This window comes from Bos mutus, chromosome 1 (genome assembly GCF_027580195.1).
Source record: "Bos mutus isolate GX-2022 chromosome 1, NWIPB_WYAK_1.1, whole genome shotgun sequence".
Taxonomy (NCBI): domain Eukaryota; kingdom Metazoa; phylum Chordata; class Mammalia; order Artiodactyla; family Bovidae; genus Bos; species Bos mutus.
The window spans coordinates 153,644,068-153,667,688 of NC_091617.1; the positions used below are offsets into that span (position 1 = coordinate 153,644,068).

The window sequence follows — 23,621 nt, forward strand, 5'->3', positions numbered from 1 at the left end:
GTAGCTTGCCGAGTCCTTGTTCCTTTTTTTTTTTTTCCCACCCGTGGCTTTTTATATATGCTGCTTGCCTGAGATTTGGGGATTAGATTGCAGGGAGGTGAAACATTACACCCTTGAGCCTTCCTGCCAGTTTCCCAGGAGGAGTCAAAACCTGCAGCTGCTCTGAGGTGAGAACCTTGCAAGGCTTCAAGGCTGGCTTGCTGTCCTGTTCCTTCGTTCACATGCTGTCAGAGCCGGTTGGGAGGAGAAACTCGCTCTATTCCGTGGGTGATTCAGCCGATCTCAAAATAAATAAGTAGCTGAGGGCAGGGAGAAAGAAACCAGGAACTGCTGAAATTTGAGTCTCATAGGCTGGGCCATTCTTGGAGCCGTTCTGTTGAGCCCTAAGAGCAATCCTGAACCCTGGGCAAGGGAGAGGCGGCTACGTGGAAAGATCGCAGATCCCGGCCCGGTTGGCTCTGCAGAGCTCAGAAGCCCCCATCCCCTCTCAGAGCCTCCATTTCCTCACCTACCTAACAAGAGAGAGAGGATGGATGGTTTGAAGATCCTTATCAGCTTCTAAAAGGAAGAGTTGATGTCTGTAGGAGCAAGTGCATCCCCCTGGGGGGTCACTTGGCCTGGAGGAGAACCCAGGTTTGCAGCCAGCCCACCAACTTGGGGAGCCAGGTTCAGGGCTGAGAAGATGGGCAAGGACCAGGTGGAGAGCACAGCCACTCACAGCCCAAGTAGGGGGAAGAAATGGATAAAGGTCCACCCAGAGGGACATGCCCTAAGGAAGGGAAATAATCCTAACTTGATTTCCTATGACTTTGGCATCATTTAAAAAAAAAAAAAAAGAAAAGGGGAAAAAAAAAAAGTCATCCTTCTACCCACAAAGTGCTCGATTGTGAGCTACAGAGCCCCAACCTGGCCAAATTCCGGAAGCTGGCCGGCCAGAGACCTCGGGGTTCATTCCTCAGCCAACTTAAAAAAAGATGGGTTGAGTCCTGTTGACCGAATTGTTGGATGTTTCTGAGCGAGGCTGCCTTCCCCTCCTTTGCCTCTTCCCAGCCTTATGGGCTGTTCTTCACTACCTGCCTTACCTATCTGCACCATCTAGCCGCAAACAGCTTGGGTTGACCACACCACTTCCCTATTGAAAGTTAATACTGTTTGACTCATTCTGTGTTACTAACCTGAAGCCAAAGAAAACAAGCCAGAGAATAACCGGCTTGTACGGGGCTTGGAAGGCTCTCAGAGGCCCTGCTTTCAAAATCCTATACAGTAGCTTTACTATATCTCTCCGCCACAGCTGCAGAGAAAATGAAGGAAGCAGAAGTGGTTTCAGAAAAAGAAAAAAAAAAAAAAAGTTGGTGGTGGGGAAGAGACCCAGAAGGGAGTGAGATGGGGGCCGCCCCCTCCGGCTGAGAAAAGGCGGGGAGTAACCTGCACTTTATGAGGGCACCCTCACCCACTGGAGGCTGTGCTTTCACACACCAGAGTGTTTGCACAGAAGAGGGAACTGTGGATGGAGTTAAAAGGAGAGAAGGTTCAAAACACCCGTCGCAAAGTCGGTTCTCTTGTTGGCGTTGGTAGCAGAGGTGAGCGGGGAAGCTGGTCCCACCAGAGTCAGCCTTGCAGAGACAAGAGTCCCCAGGTGAAGATGAAAGGAGGAAGGCCTGCTGTTTGCTGCTCTCCAGTCTGGAAAGGATTCGGATGGGAGAATGGTGCAGGGGTTTTGGAGGGAAGTATCGACACCCTTCTTGTCCTTCCCTCCAGCACTGGCTTAGATGGGGTCATCAGGGTGAATAGGGGGCACTTGGGTCTTGACATAAATAGAACTTTCCCTCCCAAGATTGCCTGGCAAGCACAGGACCAGTGTTTCTGTCATCGTGCAACGCCTCTTGGGGAGTCCTGGACAAAGAGCCACTGCCCTTTGAAGTAGCTGAGGGGGGAGGACCCCCACCAGTGCTGTTTCTCAGCTGTGTGTGGGCAACAGTGGATAATAAGTTAGCCTGAGTGAGGCCAGTATCCCCAAAATAACCTGCCAGCTTTTTCTTTAGATGGTGTGAGGTAGGGATAAGGACAGGTTGCAAACGACTGCTGGTTACTATTGGCTTTCTTACGAGCATGTGCTCAGTGAGTGGTCAGGGGGCCACTGTCCTTCGGCACCTGCTTGGCTATCTATTAAAGGACTTGGGCGAGGGCTTTGAGTTGGCCTTTTGGCCTCCTGCTGCTGTGAGGCCAGCCCAGAAGTCAGTGGGCATTTGTGACCTGAGAGAAGACGGGAATCAGGTTCTGTTCGCTCTTGCCGCTCCCCTGCTTCTGGGAAAGACCCCACCCACCCCACATTGACCAGGGACCAACAGGAGAGCTTTTAGCAATGAGAGGCAATTTTTCCTTACCCCTTGAATTTTCCTCACCGCTGTAGGATGTACGACCCTGAGTAGGTCTAGCCTAGGAAGGGGGCTGGACATCTATTTATTTATTCTTGAATGCATTCATTCGTCATTCATTCATTCATTCGTTCACCCGACATTGACTGAGGCACACCATCCAACCTCCAGGGCCCTTAGATTACCGCATCCCTGTCTGAACAGCCCTGTCTGAACGGGCCTCTGTCTTCTGTGCATAGTGTGTGCAGGTCTTGGAGGGGAGTGGAGACCCGCAGGGGTGTCAGAAGGCTTGTGGGAGACCGGCATCACCCAGGCAGCTGGAGGGAGCAGGTGGAGCCTATGGACATCTAGGACAGTGTTCTTCCTCCAAGCCTGTCTTCCCCAGGGCTAATACTACTGAGGCTTGGACTCCACAGCCAGGTTAACACCTCTCAACTCGACCCCTGCTTCACCACCAAAAACACATCCTACCAAAGCCACCTGCCACTCACAGAGCCTGTCCTTGTCGGGAGGAGCCCCTCAGATTAATGGATCCACAGACTCCCAGGTACCACCCTGGGGTTACTTTTTCTTACCAGTTCATGGCATTTTCTGCAGACCGCCCCTTCCCCAAGGACAGGCTGACAGTACTTGCAATCACAAGCTTGCAGAGGAGAAAGAATCTCCAACTTGTGAGCTGTCTGTACCCATCCATGACAGTTGCTTCGCCTGCCCCCTCAGAGGGCTACCTCTGGTCAGGAGCGCAAAGAAACCAGGCGGGTCCCCTGCCCTAAGCTGCAATTACCTCCTTAGTCACCAGACAGAAACAGAGGGTAACCATGGTGACTGATGACTACCCGTTCTGACTCCTCTGCTTTCAGGGGGCCTTGGGTCTCTGAAAGCTCGTGGGGATGAGCTAAGAACCCCACTGCCTGTCACCGTGAGCCGGCACTTCAGGGAACCCCATTTTGCTTCGTGTTTTTGTCCCACGAATTTTGAGGGCACAGTTTAGCAGGGGATGGTGGGGGCAGACCCTGTGCAGCCCTTTGGCCTCAAGTCTGGGTTAGTTGTTCTCGTCGTGGTCCCAGCCAGCTTCACTCTCCACTTTCTACACCTTTCCTTTCAGGCTTTGCTCTACCAGTTGTGTCTTAGCCTGTGTCTAGGGACATGAGACGCTGTGTGTGAGTGTGTGTGTGTGTATGTGGGGGTGTCTAGGGACATGAGATGCTGTGTGTGAGTGTGTGAGTGTGTATGTGGGGGGATACTCTCTCCAAAAACACAAGCAAGCTCTAGCAGTGCCTTGCTTATGTGAGGGTACTGCACTCAGCTCCACACAAAAGGCCTTTTATCCATTCTTTTTATCTTTTTGTGTAATGAAGGAAAAAAAATAGAGAGGACCAGTTTTACGGACTGTTCAACTTCCCATAAGACAGCTCTCCACACAAAACTCTCTATGTTCCATGATGATATTTTTCCTCCCTAAGTAGTTTTTCTGAGCCCTCCACAGTTTTATTTCAGCTAAAAACTGTTGTTCAAATTTCCTTTGCCCTGAATAATCCTGCTTCCCCGCAATCTAATGGAGGACAGTTGGTTGGCACCAGCATTCAGCTGGTCAGTCAGTCAGTCAGTGAATATTCAGTGAGCCTGCTGTGCCAGGTCCTCTTCTCTGCACTGGGGATACGGGTGTGAAGAAAAGGGACAAAGTCCCTGGCTCATACAGCTTGCAGCCTAGTGGGCAGAGACAAACCACAAATAACATTAATAAATGCTATGGAGAAAACCAGCGATAAAGGGCTTGGAACTGGCCAGGTTGGAGAAGGTGCGGCTTAACCTACGGTGTTGAGAAATTCCTCAGGGAGAAGATGAAACTTAAGTGTATCTGGAGACTACATGTCCTGGGAAGAGGAAACAGCAGGTACAAAGGCCCTGAGGCAGGCATATAGGAGCAGTCGTAAGGTGGCCGGTATGGCTGGAGCAAAGCAGGGAATTCAGGCTGTCTGCCTTCTAGTCTAGAAAGTAGGCTTAGCAAAAGCCAGCCTGACCTTTAAAGTATGTACGTTATGCCCTGTGAGGAGCCAGTGTAGGACCATGGATGGGAAGACCCAGGATAGACAAGCCCCCAACACATACAGACTCAAGTCTCACTCACTTACCTGGAAACAATAACAGACTTTATTTTCTTGAGCCCCCACATCACTGCGGAAGATGACTGCAGCCATGTAATTAAAAGACGCTTGTTCCTTGGAAGAAAAGCTATGACCAACCTAGACAGCATATTAAAAAGCAGAGACACTTTGCCGACAAAGGCTCATCTAGTCAAAGCCATGGTTTTTGCAGTAGTACAGATGTGAGAGTTAAACCATAAAGAAAGCTGAGTGCCAAAGAATTGATGCTTTCGAACTGTGGTGTTGGAGAAGACTCTTGAAAGTCCCTTGGACTGCAAGGAGCTCAAGCCAGTCAGTCCTAAAGGAAATCGACCCTGAATACTCATTGGAAGGACTGATGTTGAAGCTGAAACTCCAATGCTTTGGCCACCTGATGCAAAGAACTGACTCATAGGAAAAGACCCTAATGCTGGGAAGGATTGAAGGCAGGAGGAGAAGGAGACAACAGAGGATGAGATGGTTAGATGGCATCATCAACTCAATGGACATGAGTTTGAGCAAACTCCGGGAGATGCTGATGGACAGGGAGCCCTGGCATGCTGCAGTCCATGGGGTTGCAAAGAGTCAGACACAACTGAGCAACTGAACAGCAACCTGCAAGAGAACCTAAGCTCCTCTCAACCATACCCATCACAGTCCCTGTTGGTGATTCTCCGGGGGTAAACGTCACATCTATAGAATCAGTCGGTTGAAACTTATGGCCTAGGAAGCGTTGGCACCCTGGTGGCTTCTCCCCACCGGCTCCATATGACTTAGAAGGCTCACGCACGGAGGGAAGAGAAGCTGTGTACCAGGCGTGTGGGTGAGGGAGCAGGACAGCTGCACACGTGGGACGATGGGTGTTGATCTCAGCCTACATTCCTCTGACCGCTGACGGGAGGGCGTGGCCAGGGAACTGAAAAGTACCATTGTTTTCTAACCAATGAGGGAAGCAGGAAGATGATACCCTGGATTAAGGTTCTGCACAGTGGTCTTCCCCACCCCCACCCCCCGCCCCCCAACTGCCGCCCTTGACAACCTGTTAACAGGTTTTTAAGGTGACTTGAACGGCCCATTCCCTCCAGATGCAGCCTTTGGGCCGTCATGGGGAAGGGGCAGAAACAGAAAGGGATGATCTGGCTGGTAGGTCCCAGGAAATGCTCAGTGAAGACTCCAGGGGAAAGGGGGAAAGGATCTGTGAAAACTGATGTCCAAGGTTGCTCGCAACTGTTCAGAGGGCCATGGCTGAAACAGCAGGAGACACGGGGTAGGGAGTGAGTTTTAAGGATGCCTTGCGCAAAGCTGCCAACCATCAGTGCACCCAAGATAGGGCAGGCGGGAGAAATTCCCGTTTTTGAATTAGAGTTCTGAAGACCAGCCTGATGGCTCCCAAAGGCCTGGGATCTGCCTGAAAAAGAGGCAGAAAGCAAACTCTTGAGAGTCCTAACGTCACGTGAAGTTGTTCAAGAGAGCCCCTGCTTAGAGTCGTCGAACAGGATCCGGTTGAGTTGAATCCCTGCAGATGTAATTGCTGTGAATGCTTTCAGAGTCCCTTGCAGTAATCCGTCTTAGTCCTTTAATTCCAGGCTTCCAGATAAGGAGGCTGAGCGATGAAGAGACTTGCTCTTGTCCACAGGAAAGTTGGGTAGAAAAGCAGATTTAGGATGGAGAGTTATCAACATCCAGACTGGCAGTCCCATCTCGCTGGTGCCATGCTGTTTCTCTCAGGGAGAGGGATTAAAGCATCCGTATGAACACCCCCAGGCTTCCCTGGTAGCTCAGCTGGTAAAAAAAAAAGTCCGTCTGCAATGCAGGATTCCCAGTTCAATTCCTGGATCGGGAAGATCTCCTGGAGAAGGGATGGCCTTCTCCACTGAAGCTAACTCCAGTGTTCTTGGGCTTCCCTCGTGGCTCAGACAGTAAAGAATCTGCCTGCAATGCAGGAGACTTGGGTTCGGTCCCTGGGTTGGGAAGATCCCCTGGAGGAGGGCACTGGCAACCCACTCCAGTATTCTTGCCTGGAGAATCCCATGGACAGAGGAGCCTGGTGGGCTACAGAGTGAGACACGACTGAGCGACCAAGCACAGCACAGCCCATGAACACCCTCATCCTTTCAGGGGCTCCGAGGTCATAACCCCTGCATTTCTGGGAAGGACTCATAGGATCCACGTAACCCTTTTCTGCTATTCCCTGAAGCCTCTCCTTAGACAACAGGGCAGAAGTCATTTCCTATTTGAGAATTCTGGGTTCCCCTCCCTGACCCTCCTGATGATTGCAGCAGTGACTCACAGGGTCCTCTCCAGGATGGTGGGAGAGAGACAGTCACAGCTGTCTTCAGGCAGAGTTTTCCCATTTTCAGGCACTCTGTACACTGAAGTATCTTAAAAAAAAAAAAAAAAAGTTTTTAAAGACCACAAAATAGTTATCACCAAAACAAGGCCATCACTCAGTGTCCATGGGCACGTAGTCTAAACACGGTTCTGGTAGATTTGGTGTTTTAGTTTCCAGCCCACAACAGATGAGCAGTAGGTTGGAAACAACGTGCACAGCGGGGAGGAGTGGCTGACACTCACCATCACACTCCCCGGGAACCCCAGCAGCCTCTGCGTCGCCCAGATCTTCTTCTGAACTTGGCGGTCCTGCCCCCAGACCTGCCAGGACATTAGGAGACTCTGATGCCTGTGCAGATGTGTGAGACCCAGCTCTCTGGGAGGGGTCCCCCTCACAGCTCTGGCTATCTTCTGTTCTAAGGCAAGCCGGGAACGGAAGTGGGATGGTCAAGGCAGAGGGTGCATGTCGTGCAAGTGTCCAGGGTCCGTGCGATGGGCAGCCAAGGGACACTGTGGCTCTGATCATGTGGGAGTCAGGGAAATGGGTATTTCTAAGTGCATGGAGCGTGAGGGGTGGGGTGTTGAGGGAGTGGGTGTGTTTTCAGACCTGCTGTTCGTCTAGTTGGCTGTGTGAGACTGGGTAAATGACATAATCTCTCTGAACTTCACTGCCATGTAGGAGTTTAAAAATGAAGCTAATTCCTCTAGCCTTTCAGTTCAGAAGGACTTCAGCCTTTCGCTGTTCTCTAACCTTAATGGTATGGGAGGAGGTGGAGGGAAAGTTGGGCTTGTTGTTGTTCAGTCACTCAGTTGTGTCTGACTCCTGCGACCACGTGAACCGCAGCACTCCAAAGTTAGGCTACCCGTGTATATATACTATTGGGTGATATAGAAACATGTATTATAGTATGACTCATTTGAAAAGACCCTGATGCTGGGAAGGATTGAAGGCAGGAGGAGAAGGGGATGACAGAGGATGAGATGGTTGGATGGCATCACCGACTCCATGGACATGAGTTTGCGTAAACTAAGGGAGCTGGGGATGGACAGGGAGGCCTGGCGTGCTGCAGTCCATGGGGTTGCAACTAGGCAGACACGACTGAGCGACTGAACTGAACTGAACTGATAGTATGTATTCCAGTTTAGTAACATATCTCAGCATATGTTTTTATGTATTGTGTATATAATATATATACAATCTATGCATTATTATATAATTATATATATATAAATCTGTGTATATATAACCTATACACAATATGGGATAGTATTTCCCAGTGTTCATTAGCCAGCAGATGGATAGGTTTGCAGTTAGAAAGGTTTACTTCACCACCTGCAACGGGCTTTGAGGAAGGATCACATCCACATTCAGAATCATTACTTTAAAGTCCCAATGACTTTGTTGACTCTGGAGCCCAGAAGTTAGAATATTATACCAGGAAAAATGAGCTATCTTCTAGACTCGTCAGTTTATTTTCCCTAGTCCATAAAGGATAGCATATTAAAGAAAGAAATATTGATGTTTTTATATCCAGATGTTGTCGTTAGCATCAGATTGATTGGCAAACATCTTTTGAAAAAGATACACTTTTTGAAAGAATCACAGTGAGATGGATGGATGGATGGATGGAGGGAGACAGAGATAAACATGGGTGGTTTTACTCACTAAGTTGTGTCCTGCTCTTTTGAACCCGTGGACTGTAGCCCACCATGCTCCTCTGTCCATGGAATTTCTCAGGCAAGAATACTGAAGTGGTTTACCATTTGCTTTTCCAGGGGATCTTCCTGACCCAGGGATCAAACCCACATCTCCTGCATTGTAGGCTGATTCTTTACTGCTGAGCCACCAGGGAAGCCAGAGATGTGTATACACACACATATATAGATAGATGTCTTTTTGGTCTTTTCATTTTGCATCAGTTTTTCTCAGCTGCTCATGTTGACAATGCTTTGAGTACATGCCTTTTCTAATTTTTCTGCTGAGAATCTATCAAGAAAATCAGTAAACTTACATCAGAAACATGGACTTACATGTTTGCTGTCAGAAAATGATTCTCTCTACACAAAACTTGACGAGGAAAGGTGACAACCTAGTCTTATCCATTTTCTTTCATAGATGATCGTATACAGACTGTCCCTGACTTAGAATGGTTCTACTTGGATTTTTTTTTTTTTTGCTTTACAATGACATGAACATGGTGCATACTCAGTAGAAACTATACTTTGAATTGTGAACTTTGATCTTTTCCTGGGCTCGCGATGCGTGGTGAGCTGCTTGTGTGATCAGCCGTGACCTCTTAGGGATCAACAACAGATAAACATGCAACCGCCTGTATTCAGACGACAGTTCTGTTTTTCAGTTTCATTATGCACAGTATTCAATAAATGCCTTGATATGGTCAACATGTGATTATGAAATAGGTTTTGTATTAGATGATTTTGCCCAACTCTAGGCTAATGTGCTGACAACATTTAAGGTAGGCTAAGATGTTTGATGGGTTAGGTGTTTTAAATGCATTTTCAGCCTGTGATATTTTCAGTGTAGGATGGATTTATTGGGACATTAGCCATTATAATTCGAGAATGATTTATATTGTATTTCAGTTACTTTGAGCCACAGATCAACAATGGTTTCCTGAAAAGGGGACTTCAGTTGTCAGTGAAATATGCATACCCACTCAGCCTTGTTTTCAGTAGCAGAAAACTAAAAGCTGGTCTCATTAACCATCACAAATATCCTAACATTTAGGGATGCCCAGTGGGCACCCATTCCAGAAGACTGCAGCACGTACGTCTTTGGAATGAAGTAAAATTTAGCAGATGGGATGAATTAGTTTTTATTCTTTTTGGTGGTGGTTCTTTTGGCTTTGTATAGTTTTGCATAAATATAAAATTCTAATCAAGTACTTTTTAAAAAAATATGAGAATAGTAATAGAGAAACATAATTTAGGATCAGATGTCCCTGTGTGACATCGTGAGGTTGTGACTGTGTTCAAGACAACCTTGTAAACATGCACAGTTGACTGCCGACGTGTCCAAAAACTCCAGGCTGCCAACATACATGTGTTTGAGGCTTCACATAATTTCTACCAGAAGGTTTGATCCAGAGTTGAATTCCCTGTTGCCCTTCGAAAGCCCAGTAGTCAGTAAGAAAGAAGAAAAATGAATTTGATAGTGGACATTCTCCATACTCCTGTATTTAAAATTCAGGGAGCAAACTGACATCTTAATTGCACACAGATACAGGAAACTGGAGACAGAAAAAGCATTCATTTTCCCCAGCTTGAAAGTTTGTATCGGAAGCTTCTATATTTCATGCAAAAAAAAAAATATATATTGCTCTTTGGCACACGAAATCTGATGGTTTCAGAAAAGAAGAATTAGGTCTTCCTTTGATCTAGCTTCTGAATGCATCAGAACCACACCTTTAATATAATGCTTTTTATCTCCCCCGTGTCTCGGTGTTCCAGCTCTCCAGCTCAAGTGGGGAGGAGGGTCTCAGGGTCCCCGGGAGAGTAATACCGCTCTGACTTACTCCAGGATCACATGCAGGGAGGGTGTGGGGTGAACTCTCACCCCTCCTCCGGCATTAAACTCAGCCCTGAGACTCTTAGGGCTTAGAACAGAGCTTAGAGTGAAGAATTGTTTTCTCTGAGAGCTATGCCCAAACATTCCTGCTGAAGCAGACAGTCATCAGTTAATCTCTGTAAATGACTACGATTTTGGCAGGTGTCAGCTGGTGCAAAAACTGCTCACACGTTGAAACTTTGTTTTCAAGCATAGAGTGATGAGAAGGGGTCTCGTTAAAAAATATACATGTATCTTGCATTGTGCCCAGCCAGAGTAGTGGCTTCCCTGAAATGACTTATTCCTGTTTAGTTTCTTGGTGGCACGTGTTCCCCAAGCTTGGGGACTGAGGTAGACACAACCAAAGGCCTCTCTTCAAAGGCTGGCCGGAGGCTCCAAAACACCAGATGCATGTGTTCGGAATGATCTGGCACACATCATTCTCCTGGATCACCTACTGTCCTTGACACCCTGTCCTTAAAAAAATCACCACTGGGTGCCCAAGGAGTGTGCAGTTTTGAAATGCGTACAAAACCTGCTAGAAGCCTCTGCACCACTCCCTATGCCAACTGGCATTCTTTCTGAGGTGGTAGAACTTTCCAGAAGTATGTGTCCTGCCTTCTCTCCTTGACTCCTAACTCCAGGTGCTAGGTGGTGATAGGCATGGAAAGAGCCATACTAATGTGCTTGGGATGACCTTTGAGTTGGTATCGTTTGCTCCTCTGCAAGAAAGCTTCAGATTTTTCAGTCTGACCGTCAGGAAGCGAGAATGTGTCTCAGAGATAAGAGGAGGGAGGAGTCTCCGAGACACTCCATGCGGAGACCACGAACGACTCCATGATGGACTGACATAGAATGTTCTAGAAAAAGATTGTTTTCGTCCCTCTGAGGAAAAGGCGTGGCAGGGGTTGTTCTGGGAGCTGGCCCTGTGGCCTTTCACCCACAAGGCCGGTGCTTAAAATACTCAGCGGGTAGGAGGCCTTGCATGTGTGCTGGGCCCACGTGACACGGTCTGCCTGGTTCAGGCAGAGGGCTGTGGGCTGCAGGGGCTGAACCAGAGACCAGATTTGCCTTGGTGACACATGAAAAGAGGGAGCATTGCATTTGAACTACACAAATATTATGCTTAAGTATTTTTCCTCATCTCGGAGCCAAACAGGTCTTGCTCGTGATAAAATCGCTGCAGTATAGTGGGTCCTTTTTCTGGTCTGGAATTTGAGACAGCATCAGCTGTGCCAAGGGGCCTGGCAGCAGGAAGAAACGGCAAACCACGGAGATTTGGAACCATAATACAAGTTATAAAATTTAATTTTATAATTGTAGCCATTGGGAGCTGGGCTAAAATGTACTTCTCCCAACTCCCTTCCCACCCCGGGCTGGGAGTGGCAGGGGGGTGCTGGAATCCAGGGATCATCTTTCTCACTGAGAGGGGGTCGGGCATGGGGAAGGCCACTGGAGTGTGCTGCCAAGGGGGCTGCTTCCCCAGTCTTGTTTTGAGGTCCCTTGACGACAGAGGCGGGGTGGGAGGTGAGTTGTGAAATTGGTCAGTGGCTCTTTCTTCCAATGAATTGGCCAAGCCCAGCCCCACCCCTCTAACCCACGTGGCTACGTGGGTACCTGGGATCCTCAGCTCTGCTCCACGGGCCTAAATCTCTGCTTTAAAGACATTGTGGGGACTCCCCTGGCCTTCCATCGGTTAAGACTCTGCCTTTCCACTGCAGGGGGCACGGGTTCAATCCCTAGTCGGGGAACTAGGATCCCATAAACCCCGAAGTGCAGTCAGAAAGTAAATACATTTTTTTAAAAGACATTTTGATGAAGAACTAAGGGAGGAAAGAGGAAACCCAACCCTCCTGGCCCTTTTCTAGTGCAGGGTTTCTGCTTGCATCCTGGTGACAGTGACTTTGACAAGGAGCCAGGCAGGCGAGGACACTTGCTGGCTCCCGAGGTGCTGAGGGCCCCCTCCCCGCCTTGGATTTCCAGACGCCCCCAGGGGAAGCATCTCCACTCTGCTGGCAGCCCGCTCTGGGCTCCAGGGGCCCCGGCTGCTGCGAATCTCCGACCCGTGGAGGCCGAGCCCAGGGAAGTCGGCTCCAGGGAGGAGAGGATGCTCTCAGAGAGCTGGTGAGGAGCGGAGAAGGGGCCCTTGCCCCGCACTTAACAGGAAATCTGACCTCTCAGGGCTGTGGTTGGTAGCCACACCTCATTTCCTGTTGGCAGGGACCTGCTGCTAAGCTCCAGGGCCCAATTCGCTGCTCTGAAACCAGCCGGGCTTGGGTGTGTGTTGGGGGGCAAGCTGTTGGGGCTCCTTCTCCAGCCCACAGCTCAGGGCCAAACAAGTGCCCCTTCCCCCCTTCTCCCGCCATCCACCACCTCTGCCACCAAGCCCAGCGTACCCTCTGCCTTCTGCCCCGTGCACATGGGTGCAGAAGGTTGAGGTGGGCGCCCGGGGCCAGACCGAAGGAGCGCTTCATGAGCAATGTGACGAAAGGGGTCCCCCATGTGCCAGCCCAGAATCCCCAGGGGTGCCTGTGAATGAGCAGGTCTCCAGCAGGTCCACATGGGGCATGGGGAGGCGGTGAGGGGAGAGGGAGGGGAGACCCAGAAACACCCGACTTCTAGCAAATCCTCAGTGTACATTTTCTGATCTCTTGCCTCCCTCCTTCCTTGCCTCCCTCTCCTCCTCCCCACCCCCTCCCCACAATAGGACATCGTCAGAAACTAGATGATCAGACCAAGCCTGGGAGCTTGTCCTTTTCCGAGCGGCTCAGTGAACTGGAGCAGCTGCGGCGAACGGCCATGAGGGTCAGCCCACACCACCCAGCCCCCACACCCAACCCTCGGGCCTCCTTGAACCACTCCACTGCCTTTAACCCTCAGCCTCAGAGTCAGATGCAGGGTAAGTACCCGGACGGAGCCTCGCCCTTGGGCAGAACCCACCCAGACCCATCGTGGCTTCTCCTCCCCACTTCCCTGGACCAGCAAGCAGCCTGAGAGCTTGATAACAGCAGAGTGTCCCCCCACTCCACCCTACCCCCGGCCAACCCCAGAGCTACTGAGTCAGAGTTGCTTTGTGACAAGACCCCCAGACTGAAAGGCCCTGCTACAGAGGATATAGAGAGGGTGTTGCTGAGTCGCTCAGTCCTGTCTGTCTCTTTGCGACCCCCTGGACCGTCGCCTGCCAGGCTCCTCTGTCCATGAGGATTTCTTTAGGCAAGAATCCTGGAGTGGCGTGGCCATCTCCTCCTCCAGGGGATCTTCCCGACTCAGGGATCGAACCCACGTTTCCTGCATTGGCAGGCAGATTCTTTACCACTGAGCCACCAGGGAAGTCCTGTATATCCAGTTATGTATATATCCCTATGTAGATCATGTCTGGAATTTCTTACGCAGGAGCTCTGGCCATGCCATTTTCTCACTTAACTTGGCTTGAAGATACACGTGGCATGCATCAAGCCAGGTGATGGTTAAGACGTTTCATGTCCTTCCTGATTATTTGTGGGGTTTGTATTTTATGCACGTCCTTTTGAAAATATAAGGAAATAGGAGTGTCTGGACGCCATCCTATTCAGGGTATTCATTGCAACTAATGAATTTGCAGTCAGTCCAGAAGGTGGACTCTCCCTGCTCCCACCACCGTAGGGGTTAGCTGGCAATGGCAAAAACACTGTAAAATACAGTAATTGCATAAAACCCACTGTGCCAAATGAGATAATACCCAGAGTTCATTTACACTGCAGAAAGCACTGACGTCAGTGATTATTTGCTCTGTGATACCATTTCAAATTTCCGAAATGCAGTGGTTTTTCTCAGAGTGTGCGGGACACAGCTGTGTATGGTAGGGTTGCAGTAAGATTCCTTTCTCAAAGGGGCAGCCTTGCTTGACTCACAGGAAAAGATAAGGGGCCCATCTGGGGCAGGTGGCCAGCAGGGGATGTGCACCTGACCTTCTGGGACAGCAGAACTTAGATTTCCCGGGCGTTCTCTGTGTTCTGAGCTGTTATTGTGAGATGCGTAAGAATCCCAAGTCCTTGAGGGTTTCCAGCCCATAGCTTTCTTTTGGGATTAGCACATATGGGGCTCTCAAAAGGGAATTCCATTGTCTTCCCCAGAGCCTGATGGCCCATGCCGTTCACTCTCACACTCACGTCTCTGGGGAAGGTTCTCTTATTTGCATGAAAAATTCCCAGAGATTCCCCCTCATGTAAGATCCTATGCGGACAGCTGTCAAAGGGTCTTTCTGTAGATTAGCCCTTTGGTGGACAGCAGAAACCCAAGCTTGGCTTTGGGAGGGTTGCCTCTCATCTCCAGTTGCCTCTGATCTGTATTTAAGAAGAGGTCCCATGAAACCATTGGTTTCCTGGTGCTTCATCATCACATACTCAATCAAAATATGCATATTGATTTTTTGAAATTCCAAAATGCAAGCGTGTATGAGAAATTAGAGCAAATGGCACGTTAAGTGAGATGGGCTTGGCGGGGCGGGGTAATTGCTGCTTTTCTTCTAAACAGAATAAAATTCTTTAGGAGATGGCTGGATCTTGTGTTTAGGGCCATTTACATGCGTGTCATCTGCAGGATTTCACTTGTAACATTCACAGGGAGACTTCAGTTTTCTTATCCTCTCACTGCGTCACTGACCATTTCTACTTCTGGGCTGATAAAGGGATTTGCCTTTTTCTACTGCTTGAAACCAAAATTATGAAGCATTTTGAAAGGCAATGGAAACTTGAACCACATGGGGGCCGGTGGAAATCATCACCAGGAGTCTGGCTTGGTTTCGGTTTTGGTGAAGAGTGAACCAGATCTGATTTCTCTTCCTGATCAGATACACTCTCTTTACCGAAAAGAAAATGGTGGGCCTGGGGGTGGGGTGTTGAATTCTTATCCTCAGCCGTCAGCAGCTCTCGGTCTGAGGCATTGCCACTGACAGGCATTCCTCAGCTCATTGGAATACTGTATGCTTAGCACAGTATCAGGTTTAACCCCCTTTCTTGTTCCTTTTAAAAACTTTTTTACTTCTGCAACCTCTAAGTAATAGTAACCTCTAAGTAATAATAACTTGCTTTCAGAGTGCCCTGGAGTCTTAGTTGCTACTCTGTAGAGAATGTGTTAACTATGTCACCGATGTCCTTTCTTTTCAAAATATGATTTGCTGTTCAGGACATCACTTGTAAAACTGTAGGAACAGCTTTTAAAAAATAAGTATCTGGGAAAGTTTTATGTAAAACGACTTTTCCTTTTCCTTTCTTTTTTCCCATTAGAAATCTAATGCTTTTTTACTTTCTTCCTGTTTCGAGTAGACCCTTGGGATTTTTTTTTTTTTTTTTTTCCCCCTGAAATTAGAAAGTTAACAGGAATCACAGTAAAGTCTCTTTCAGCCAAAACTTTCATTTTGTTCTTGATGGATATGAAAATGGTTATTTTCCCAGCTTAGCACTAGAGCTTCTATATTATATTTAAGAAGATGCTTTGTATAAAAATTCAGCATGTGTTTATGGCTCTCTTTGAAATGGCCGCAGTAGTTGGAAGAAAAACATCCCCATAGTATTAACAAGAGCAGTTTTACAGCCGTGCCGAACCAATGGGTGGATGTTTTCAGCCTGGTGGAATCGTCAGCAGTTAGGGGCTCCGAAAGATCCCGGGTCGATAGGCTGATGGACCCAGTCTTTCTCGGGCTTCATCGGAGGGTCGTGCCTGGTCTTTTAACTCCTTCAGTACGAAATCACAGATCTAGGATACTGCCTCTATTTATCTAGAATCAGATGTGCTTACAAAGCACTCAAAATAGACACCTCAAATGATCTGAAGCAGGGTACAGATGGAAAAGGGGGGCTAGGTTGCCATGCCACCAAACCACTGTTTATTTGTTGAGGTTTCAGCTATAAAAGGGCTGAGGTTAATTTCAACTTCCTACTTTACCAGGTCTTAAAATCAAACAGAAAGCCATTTGGTCATGGCTGCACGTTTAAGCAAGTCAGGACATCATCACGCACTTGTACGGCCGAGTTTTAGATTTCTTTCCCAGTCACAGGAAAGAAAACTCGACACGCGTTCTTTTGAAAGATGGACCAGGCAGAGTCTAGACAAAAAGGGAGCCGCTGCCACCGCGTCAGCCACACCTCCCCTTAGAGATGGCTTCAGGCAACCCGAGCAATAGGTTTAAGAATCTGACTCCTGATTTACCAAAAATGACGAACCACATTTAAGCCATGTATGTAACTCCCTCCTTTCGGGGAAAGCAGAGACAGGGTGAAATCTACTGGTGCAGAAAACTGTCAAAACCAGAGAAACTTAAGAAGCCAAGTTTTGTTTTTGGTCTGTCTTGCCGTCAGCATCAAGGCACAAGGCTTAACCCTTTAATGGGAACAGTTATCTTTTGGTACAAGTCAGACCTTTTTTATACATTGTGTTATTCCTACAATCCTGTAGATGTGGTTTATAGGCAGAGAAACTGAACCTCAGAGGTTAACGATTGCCAGAATTCTCCAAGATTGGAAGTGAACTCAAACGGAGACCCTTTCTGGCTCCAAAACCAGTGCTGGGGGGTGGCAGGTTCTCCCAGGCTCCCACCCTGGGATCACGGACTTAGACACAGGGCTGGTCAGTGTCAAGTAAAACCCCTGTCGCCCATGGGGAGATGGGAGCGGTGCTGGGCTGGTCATTCCCTCGGCAGTCCTGATTAGACTGGGTTCTATTATCGTGAGGTATTGATAATAATGAACCGTTAGGGCCAGACTCGGGGGTGGGCACCTGAATACATTTCCTGCTTTGGAGACATGTGTGTTTTTAAAGAGAGAAGGCAATGGCACCCCACTCCAGTACTCTTGCCTGGAAAATCCCATGGATGGAGGAGCCTGGTGGGCTGCAGTCCATGGGGTCGTTAAGAGTCGGACATGACTGAGCGACTTCACTTTCACTTTCCACTTTCATGCATTGGAGAAGGAAATGGCAACCCACTCCAGTGTTCTTGCCTGGAGAATCCCAGGGACGGGGGGGCCAGGGGGCTGCCATCTATGGGGTCGCACAGAGTCAGACATGACTGAAGTAACTTAGCAGCAGCAGAAGCAGCAGTGTTTTTAAAGATGGGGGAAAGAAGGCTGAACTCAGAATAATGACTCTCTGAGCACTGCACGCGTGAAGGGAAAGATGTGTGGGTAGGCAGAGGGCTTCTTAGCCGTCCATTCACTTTATTGGGGCAACCCTTCCTTCCTGCGTGGAAGGCTCTCTTTGTGGGTTTCAGTGGCACCGAGGCCTTCTTAACCTCTAAACCCCAGCAACGTCTGATCAGCCTGCAGGAGTGTGGGTGCTCTAAGACTTTCATATGGCTGACGGGGTTTGACCTCTTAAGACAAGAGAGAGAGAAGGGATTCCCTGGTGGCTCAGAAATCATCTCCTAAATTTTAGTATTCCAAGTTATTTTGTTTTGCTAGTGATTTACCCAAAGTTACTTTGGAAACACCACTTTCTGGCACTTATTATCTGGGTAGCTTTTTGAGATACTGAGTTGACTTTGTTTCTCAGCCATACTGGGTTACTTATGTCAACCTTTGTCAGCTGGACTGACCAAAGAAAAAAAAAAAAAAAAAATCTTTTCACTTTCAGTAGGAGGAGAGAGAAATTCCCTTTCCAGCCTTGGGGGTAAAATAAAATGCACAATATCTCTTCCCTTCCCTGTCCTCTCTCTCTCTCTCTGTTTCTCTCTCTTGTAGCAATTCTAGAAGTTCAAAAACAAAGTAGGGAGCCAGGAACGGTTGCATTACCTTGGAGGTTGCAGTCAGTCATTCTCCTGTGTCAATCTACAAATGGTCATGGTTACACAAAGCAAAATATGGAGGGTGCTAGAAATCAACTTACAAGACATGCTATGAACATGAAAAGGGAGTGATCTAAACACAGCTCTCTTATCTAGGTGGAGTAGAGTTTGAGAGCCTGGCAAGGTCTATAACAGCAGAATCTTACACGGAAAACAAGCCTGGATCAGGTGTTTCCATGAATAAATAAACATAAGTAAATGTAAGAAGGAAGTGGGGAAAGAAGGGGAGGGAAGGAAGGAGAAACAGTGAAATGGACACAGAATGAAGAGCTCTCCTGGGCTCCTGGTGGGCGATGCTGGCCTGTCTTCTCACCCGTGGGCAGAGAGGTTACAAGGTGTTAGAACTAGATGACTGGAGAGAGTTAGAGGAACTCAGAACTCAGGTCCTGTTTTCCGTCTTCTTAGCTGATACAATGTATCAGTATTAAGGAAAGCTTGAAAAGTTCATGCCCATCAGTTGCATCATAGACATTTAAAAACTTTGGGGATGAAGGATGGAGAAAAAGCTAAGTTTTTGTATTGTTTTTCCTTTTAAAAAGGCCCTAAGGCCTTGACTTCCTAGTCCGCCTATGGTTTCAGCAGTGCGGGCTGCCCTTGCTTTCCATCCGAGACCTGGGGTGTGACTTACAGAGCGGTGCTTGGTGGCGGCCCACCTTACTTTTTCTCCGCACTCTATTTAGGGACCTCGTGGTCACCAACACAGAACCCCCTTGAAGAGTGCTGCACCAGTGCCTGTGATGTATTTACAAGCACCTCTCAGCTAAGCACTTAATAAACCAGCCCTTCAAAGGAGCCGCCAATCTGGCGAGCTGTCAGCACCCTAGTCATCATAAACCACATTTTAGCGGGACCGCGTTCTCAGACCGAGCATTTTCATGGATGTCATTCAAGGTGATCAGACCATGCTTTCCGGAACACGTTGTTAATGCCTGTGGACATCTTTCCTAATTAGAGGAAAGAAGGGTTCATTTTAGGTCTTGATCCTAATATTCCTTCTGTGAATTTGATACATTCTGAAATGTTCCCTTATTCTTGTGATCTCTAGGCCAGTTCTCACACACACCCAAAGGTTTTTGTTCAGAAAAGCAAGTTTTTAACACAGCTGTAGTTGGAACACTTACTTGCCATTGCTGGTGAAACAGTAGGCAGGTTAAGCTGAAAATCTCATGGCCAAGAAAGATAGCAGAGCCTGGTGGCTAAGAATGAGCTCAACAGGCAGACTACCTTGGCCCCAAATTGGCCTCCACCACGTATCACTGTAGGACTTTTGGCAAGTTACCTAACCTCTGAAAGCCTCAGTTTCCCTGTCTGCAAAATGGGAGTAAAAATTACTTTTGGTGATCCTGGAACCACTGCGAAAGGTGAAACAGCAGCCATGAGAGCCAGCCCATGGGTGAGGCTTGGTAATTGTGGGCTATTCGGATCAGCATCACCAAACCAAGCATATTAATTTCCTACGGCTGGTATAACAAATTGCCACAAACTTACTGGCTTAAAACAATAGACATTTATCCTCTTCCACTTCTGGAGGCCAGGGTCCACCATCAAGGTGCCACACCCCCTTTGAAGTTCCTAGAGGAGGAACCTTTCTCGCCTCTTCCAGCCTTCAGTGGCTCCTTGCCTCCCTGAGCTTGTGGCTGCATCGTTTTCCACCTCTGCCTCCCTCTTCACATAGCCTCGTCCTCTGTGTCACCTCCTCTTCTGTCTCTAAAGACATTTGTGATGGGATTAGACACCCATCTCCCCCTAGATAACCCAGATGACCTCACCTCGAGATCCTCCACTTCATTACACCTGCAAAGACCCTTTTTTAAAAAAAATAAGGTCATGTTCATAGTGCCGTAGATCAGAACATGGACACAGCTTTTCTGGGACACCATTCAACCCATTACACTAAGGTAGAAAGGATGGGAGCATCAGGTTGAGTTCAGAGGCAACTTTCCCTTGTCTGTTTCCCCCAGAACAGACGTGATGGGCAGGTAGGTGTGAACTCAGCGTCTTATGCCACACTTACATCTTCCAGCTACTCTCATTCAGGCCCTCACTTGCTGGAACTCATATCAGGGTCCTTTTATTTCCAACCACAAAAACGCATGATTTTTTTTTCCCTGGATGATATCAGATAGTTCTTAACATTTCCTAGGCCACCTTTGTTGATGGAACCAGAGGACCCAGCGGTTGTAGAGAAAGGGCATTTTCCCTGGAATATGGAGGTGATGAAAAGCAGGAGACAGGAGGCCTGGGTGCCTTTTTCGCCCTGGCCCCCAAAAGCTCATGACATAGTTAGTGGCTGGGAGTAAGCGTAGGGACAGAAGATGACACGGAGACCACAGCCGGCCAGCTGGGATGGACTCAAGAATGTGACCGCCCGGAGCCCGGCATATCACTTGTTTTGAAACAAGCTGCCTTGTTAAAAATGGCTTTAATGGTCAGGCGCTGTGGACCAGAAACCCATTGCGAAAGGCTGGTGATTCACTTTGCATATCTCATAATCCCACATTTACAAATCACCCCAAGATAGCCTTTCACATTTGGATATTTAAAAACGAAACTTTGACTGTGGCCGTGAAGTAGTATCAGAGTTTACCAAAAGTCTGTACCCAGAGAGGGGGCAAACAGAAGAAGCCGATAGGAACAAAAAGGCTCTGGGGAGGGAAAAAAAGACTTGTGTTTGCTTGTTGGTTGTAGTTCTCCAAACGGAGCTGATCGTCCTCATTTGCATTGTCCCCTTCCCCCCACCCCCCATCATGGAAGAGAACTACAGGTCCACTGTCATTCAGTTACTTTCGTGCTCTTTAAAGTTCAGCGTGTATGATTGAAACAATGCTGAGGAACGGTCATTACTTCTGTCTTCCCTCCCTTCCCTCTGGCCCTCTGAGCACCAGAGCTTGGGGAAAATGTAAAGAGGCAGGGGAATGCGCAACTCTTCCCAGCCACTTCAGGGTGTATTTGTATTTTCACATTTTACTTGCAAAGCCTTTAGCCCCACATGAGCTTTCTTATTATTGAACAATTGCTTTCAAAGCCCTAGAGCAGCCCAATTGTTAACGGAGATTAAAGATCCGGATTGCAAAACTCCTCCGGTAAATAAAATCTTCACTGACGAACCCAGTTTTTTACCTGTACACTTTTCTTCCGTAATCTCTTTCTGGCAGAACATGTGATGTTTTGCTACTAGAGATTCAGTTACCAGCCACAGTAAATAAAAAATAATGATAATAATGGTATAGAACTCACCCTAAAAACAAACACTGGCCAATCATATTTATTTCCTGTTTCTTTGGGCACTTCTAATAATTTATGGGGGTGGGGGGCGGGGAATGGAATGTACCACTTCTTATCCAGTTGATTTTTGATGATCAAGCTTTGGAGCATCTTGAGTTTGAGTGTCTAATTCAGGCTCTTCCAAGCGGCATGGAATGTAAACATGTACTGTTCAAAAGAAATAAGTGTTTTTCCAGGGAAAACAGAACCATGGCACCAGGCCCCTGAATGAGCCGTGAGTAGGAAAGACAGTCATTGGGCGGGAAAGACAGTCCTTCCCTCCAGACACAAGCTCAAGTACCAACACTTTGGGGCCCAGCGTGATTTCACACCAGCTCAGGGTTAGCTTTGGGGTCAAGAACATTCCAAGTATCATTTCAAGATGGTGGGAAAGAACCTCCAATTGTAAGCAGTAGCAAGAAGGTCATCCTTCTAAAAATGGGACCCTGCCCCCCTTGCTTTCCCACCTGGAAAAAATGTGGACAAACAGGTGGAGGAGGCAATGGGGGACCCGAGCGTTTCCTCAGGTCACTTATCGGCTGGTGAAACTTGAGCGTTAAAACACACACCACGATGGGCTGCAAGAGGACTTATTTCTGCACCCTGCTGGTCCTCCCACCCAGCGTCGCTGGAGCCGAGCCCCCGTAAGTCAGTGTCACTGGGTCTGGTTAACGATAGATTTGGGTCCTCGCAGTGGTGAGCTCAGTCCTTTGGGGATCTTGAAGGAGGATGAGTTATGGTCCTTCGGATCTGACACTTGGGTATGACCACACAGGGGTCAGAAGACCAGAGCATCCCTAGAGCAGAGGGCAAGGAAGGTCCCTGAGGAGCCCCAGGGAGTCAGCACGACCCTGGTTGGCAGCAGCTCACCTGTCTTAAGGCATGAAGTCTCCAGACCTCAGTTCTCGCTGATTCCTACTGCGGACGAAGTTCTCTCTGTCCTTCAGCCTTATGGGCTCAACGCAAGTCATTCCAAGGCCAGATCAGCATCTTGGGAAGGGCTGCACACATACACTTGCTGGGTAGGTTTTTAAACAGTATCTCGGGGTACAAAGGGAGGAAGAAATAATCTGACAAGCACTTCTTGGAGTTGTAGGTCATCTGAGGAAGCAAACCTCATTGTTCTGTTTCATCTCCTGGGGGTTATCCCACTGTTTCGGCCATTAGTGCATCTCTCTGTACGTATCAGATGGCAGATTATATAATGATAAAGTTATTAAAATATATGCAAAAGTCAGCACAAGCTCAAGGGCTCAACTTTGCATTTCTGCCCATTAAGCGGTTTATTGGGATCGTTCCTCTCGGGGTCTGTTAATCTTCATCCGTCCTTGGTTGTAAACCGCCTAAGTTTTAAGCTGTGCTTCAGTGGGCCCTCCAGCGGGTCATCCAGTGGGACTGGGATCTTCAGGATGAGCGTGGAAACTTTTGAAATGTGCGGTTCTTTCCCCCGCCTGCCACCCAGGTTTGAAACTGCAGCGTGTGTCTGTGATGGGGTCTACACCTGGCTTGTTTTTGGAGCCAGGAGCCCCCGAAGCAAGACGAGGACATTGCCTGGTTCACACACTGACTGAAGGCAATCACAAAGTGGCTGCGGTTCACACTTCTGGAGTGACTGACGCTGTTGGCTGCTGTAGTCCCCACCACCAGCCACCCACAGTGTGTATGGCATGATCCTGGGGGCCTTGCCTGTTGTGCCACTCAGGGGCTGTCAGCCACGTGAGTCCCCACCCTCACCCATCATGAAGGCCATTAACGAGGTGGCCCTAAACTCTAATAGGTTGTAATTCTGGGCAGATTCTGGGGCTTTTGAGGATTAACCCCCACAGTTCTCAGGAAGCCAGCAAGGATGGCCCAAGGCCCCCTTCCCCCCACTCTGCTCCCTTGATTAAGAGGCTCTTTTTTTCATAATATTTTTGCTATGTGATTGGGCTTTCTGAGCCACCATATGTTGCTAAATGGGAAAAGCCATTGCCCAGACGTGGTTCTGTTTAATATGATTCTCCACAAATTACAAAGCTTGACTTTACAATTGAATTTGTGCAGAATTACAGACGGCCAATTCTGGTGGAAGGGAGAGGAAATCTTGTTATTCTTATTCCAGAATCTCTTCCCGATTTCCTCATTTGGTTCTTTCACGCCTTGGG

General features: G+C 48.2%; 1 protein-coding gene across 3 annotated transcripts in view; it reads left to right on the forward strand.

Moving 5' to 3' along the window:
* Positions 1-23,621, forward strand: part of RUNX1 (RUNX family transcription factor 1) — a 273,843-nt gene that overhangs the window by 215,112 nt on the left and 35,110 nt on the right. For 2 of the 3 annotated variants that reach the window (XM_005905714.2, XM_070377710.1), the window contains one exon: positions 13,105-13,296. The exons of the other annotated variant lie outside the window; for it this stretch is intronic. In XM_005905714.2, the coding sequence (XP_005905776.2) occupies positions 13,105-13,296 (192 nt within the window). The remainder of the gene's footprint in view (positions 1-13,104; positions 13,297-23,621) is intronic. 3 annotated transcript variants of the gene reach the window in all.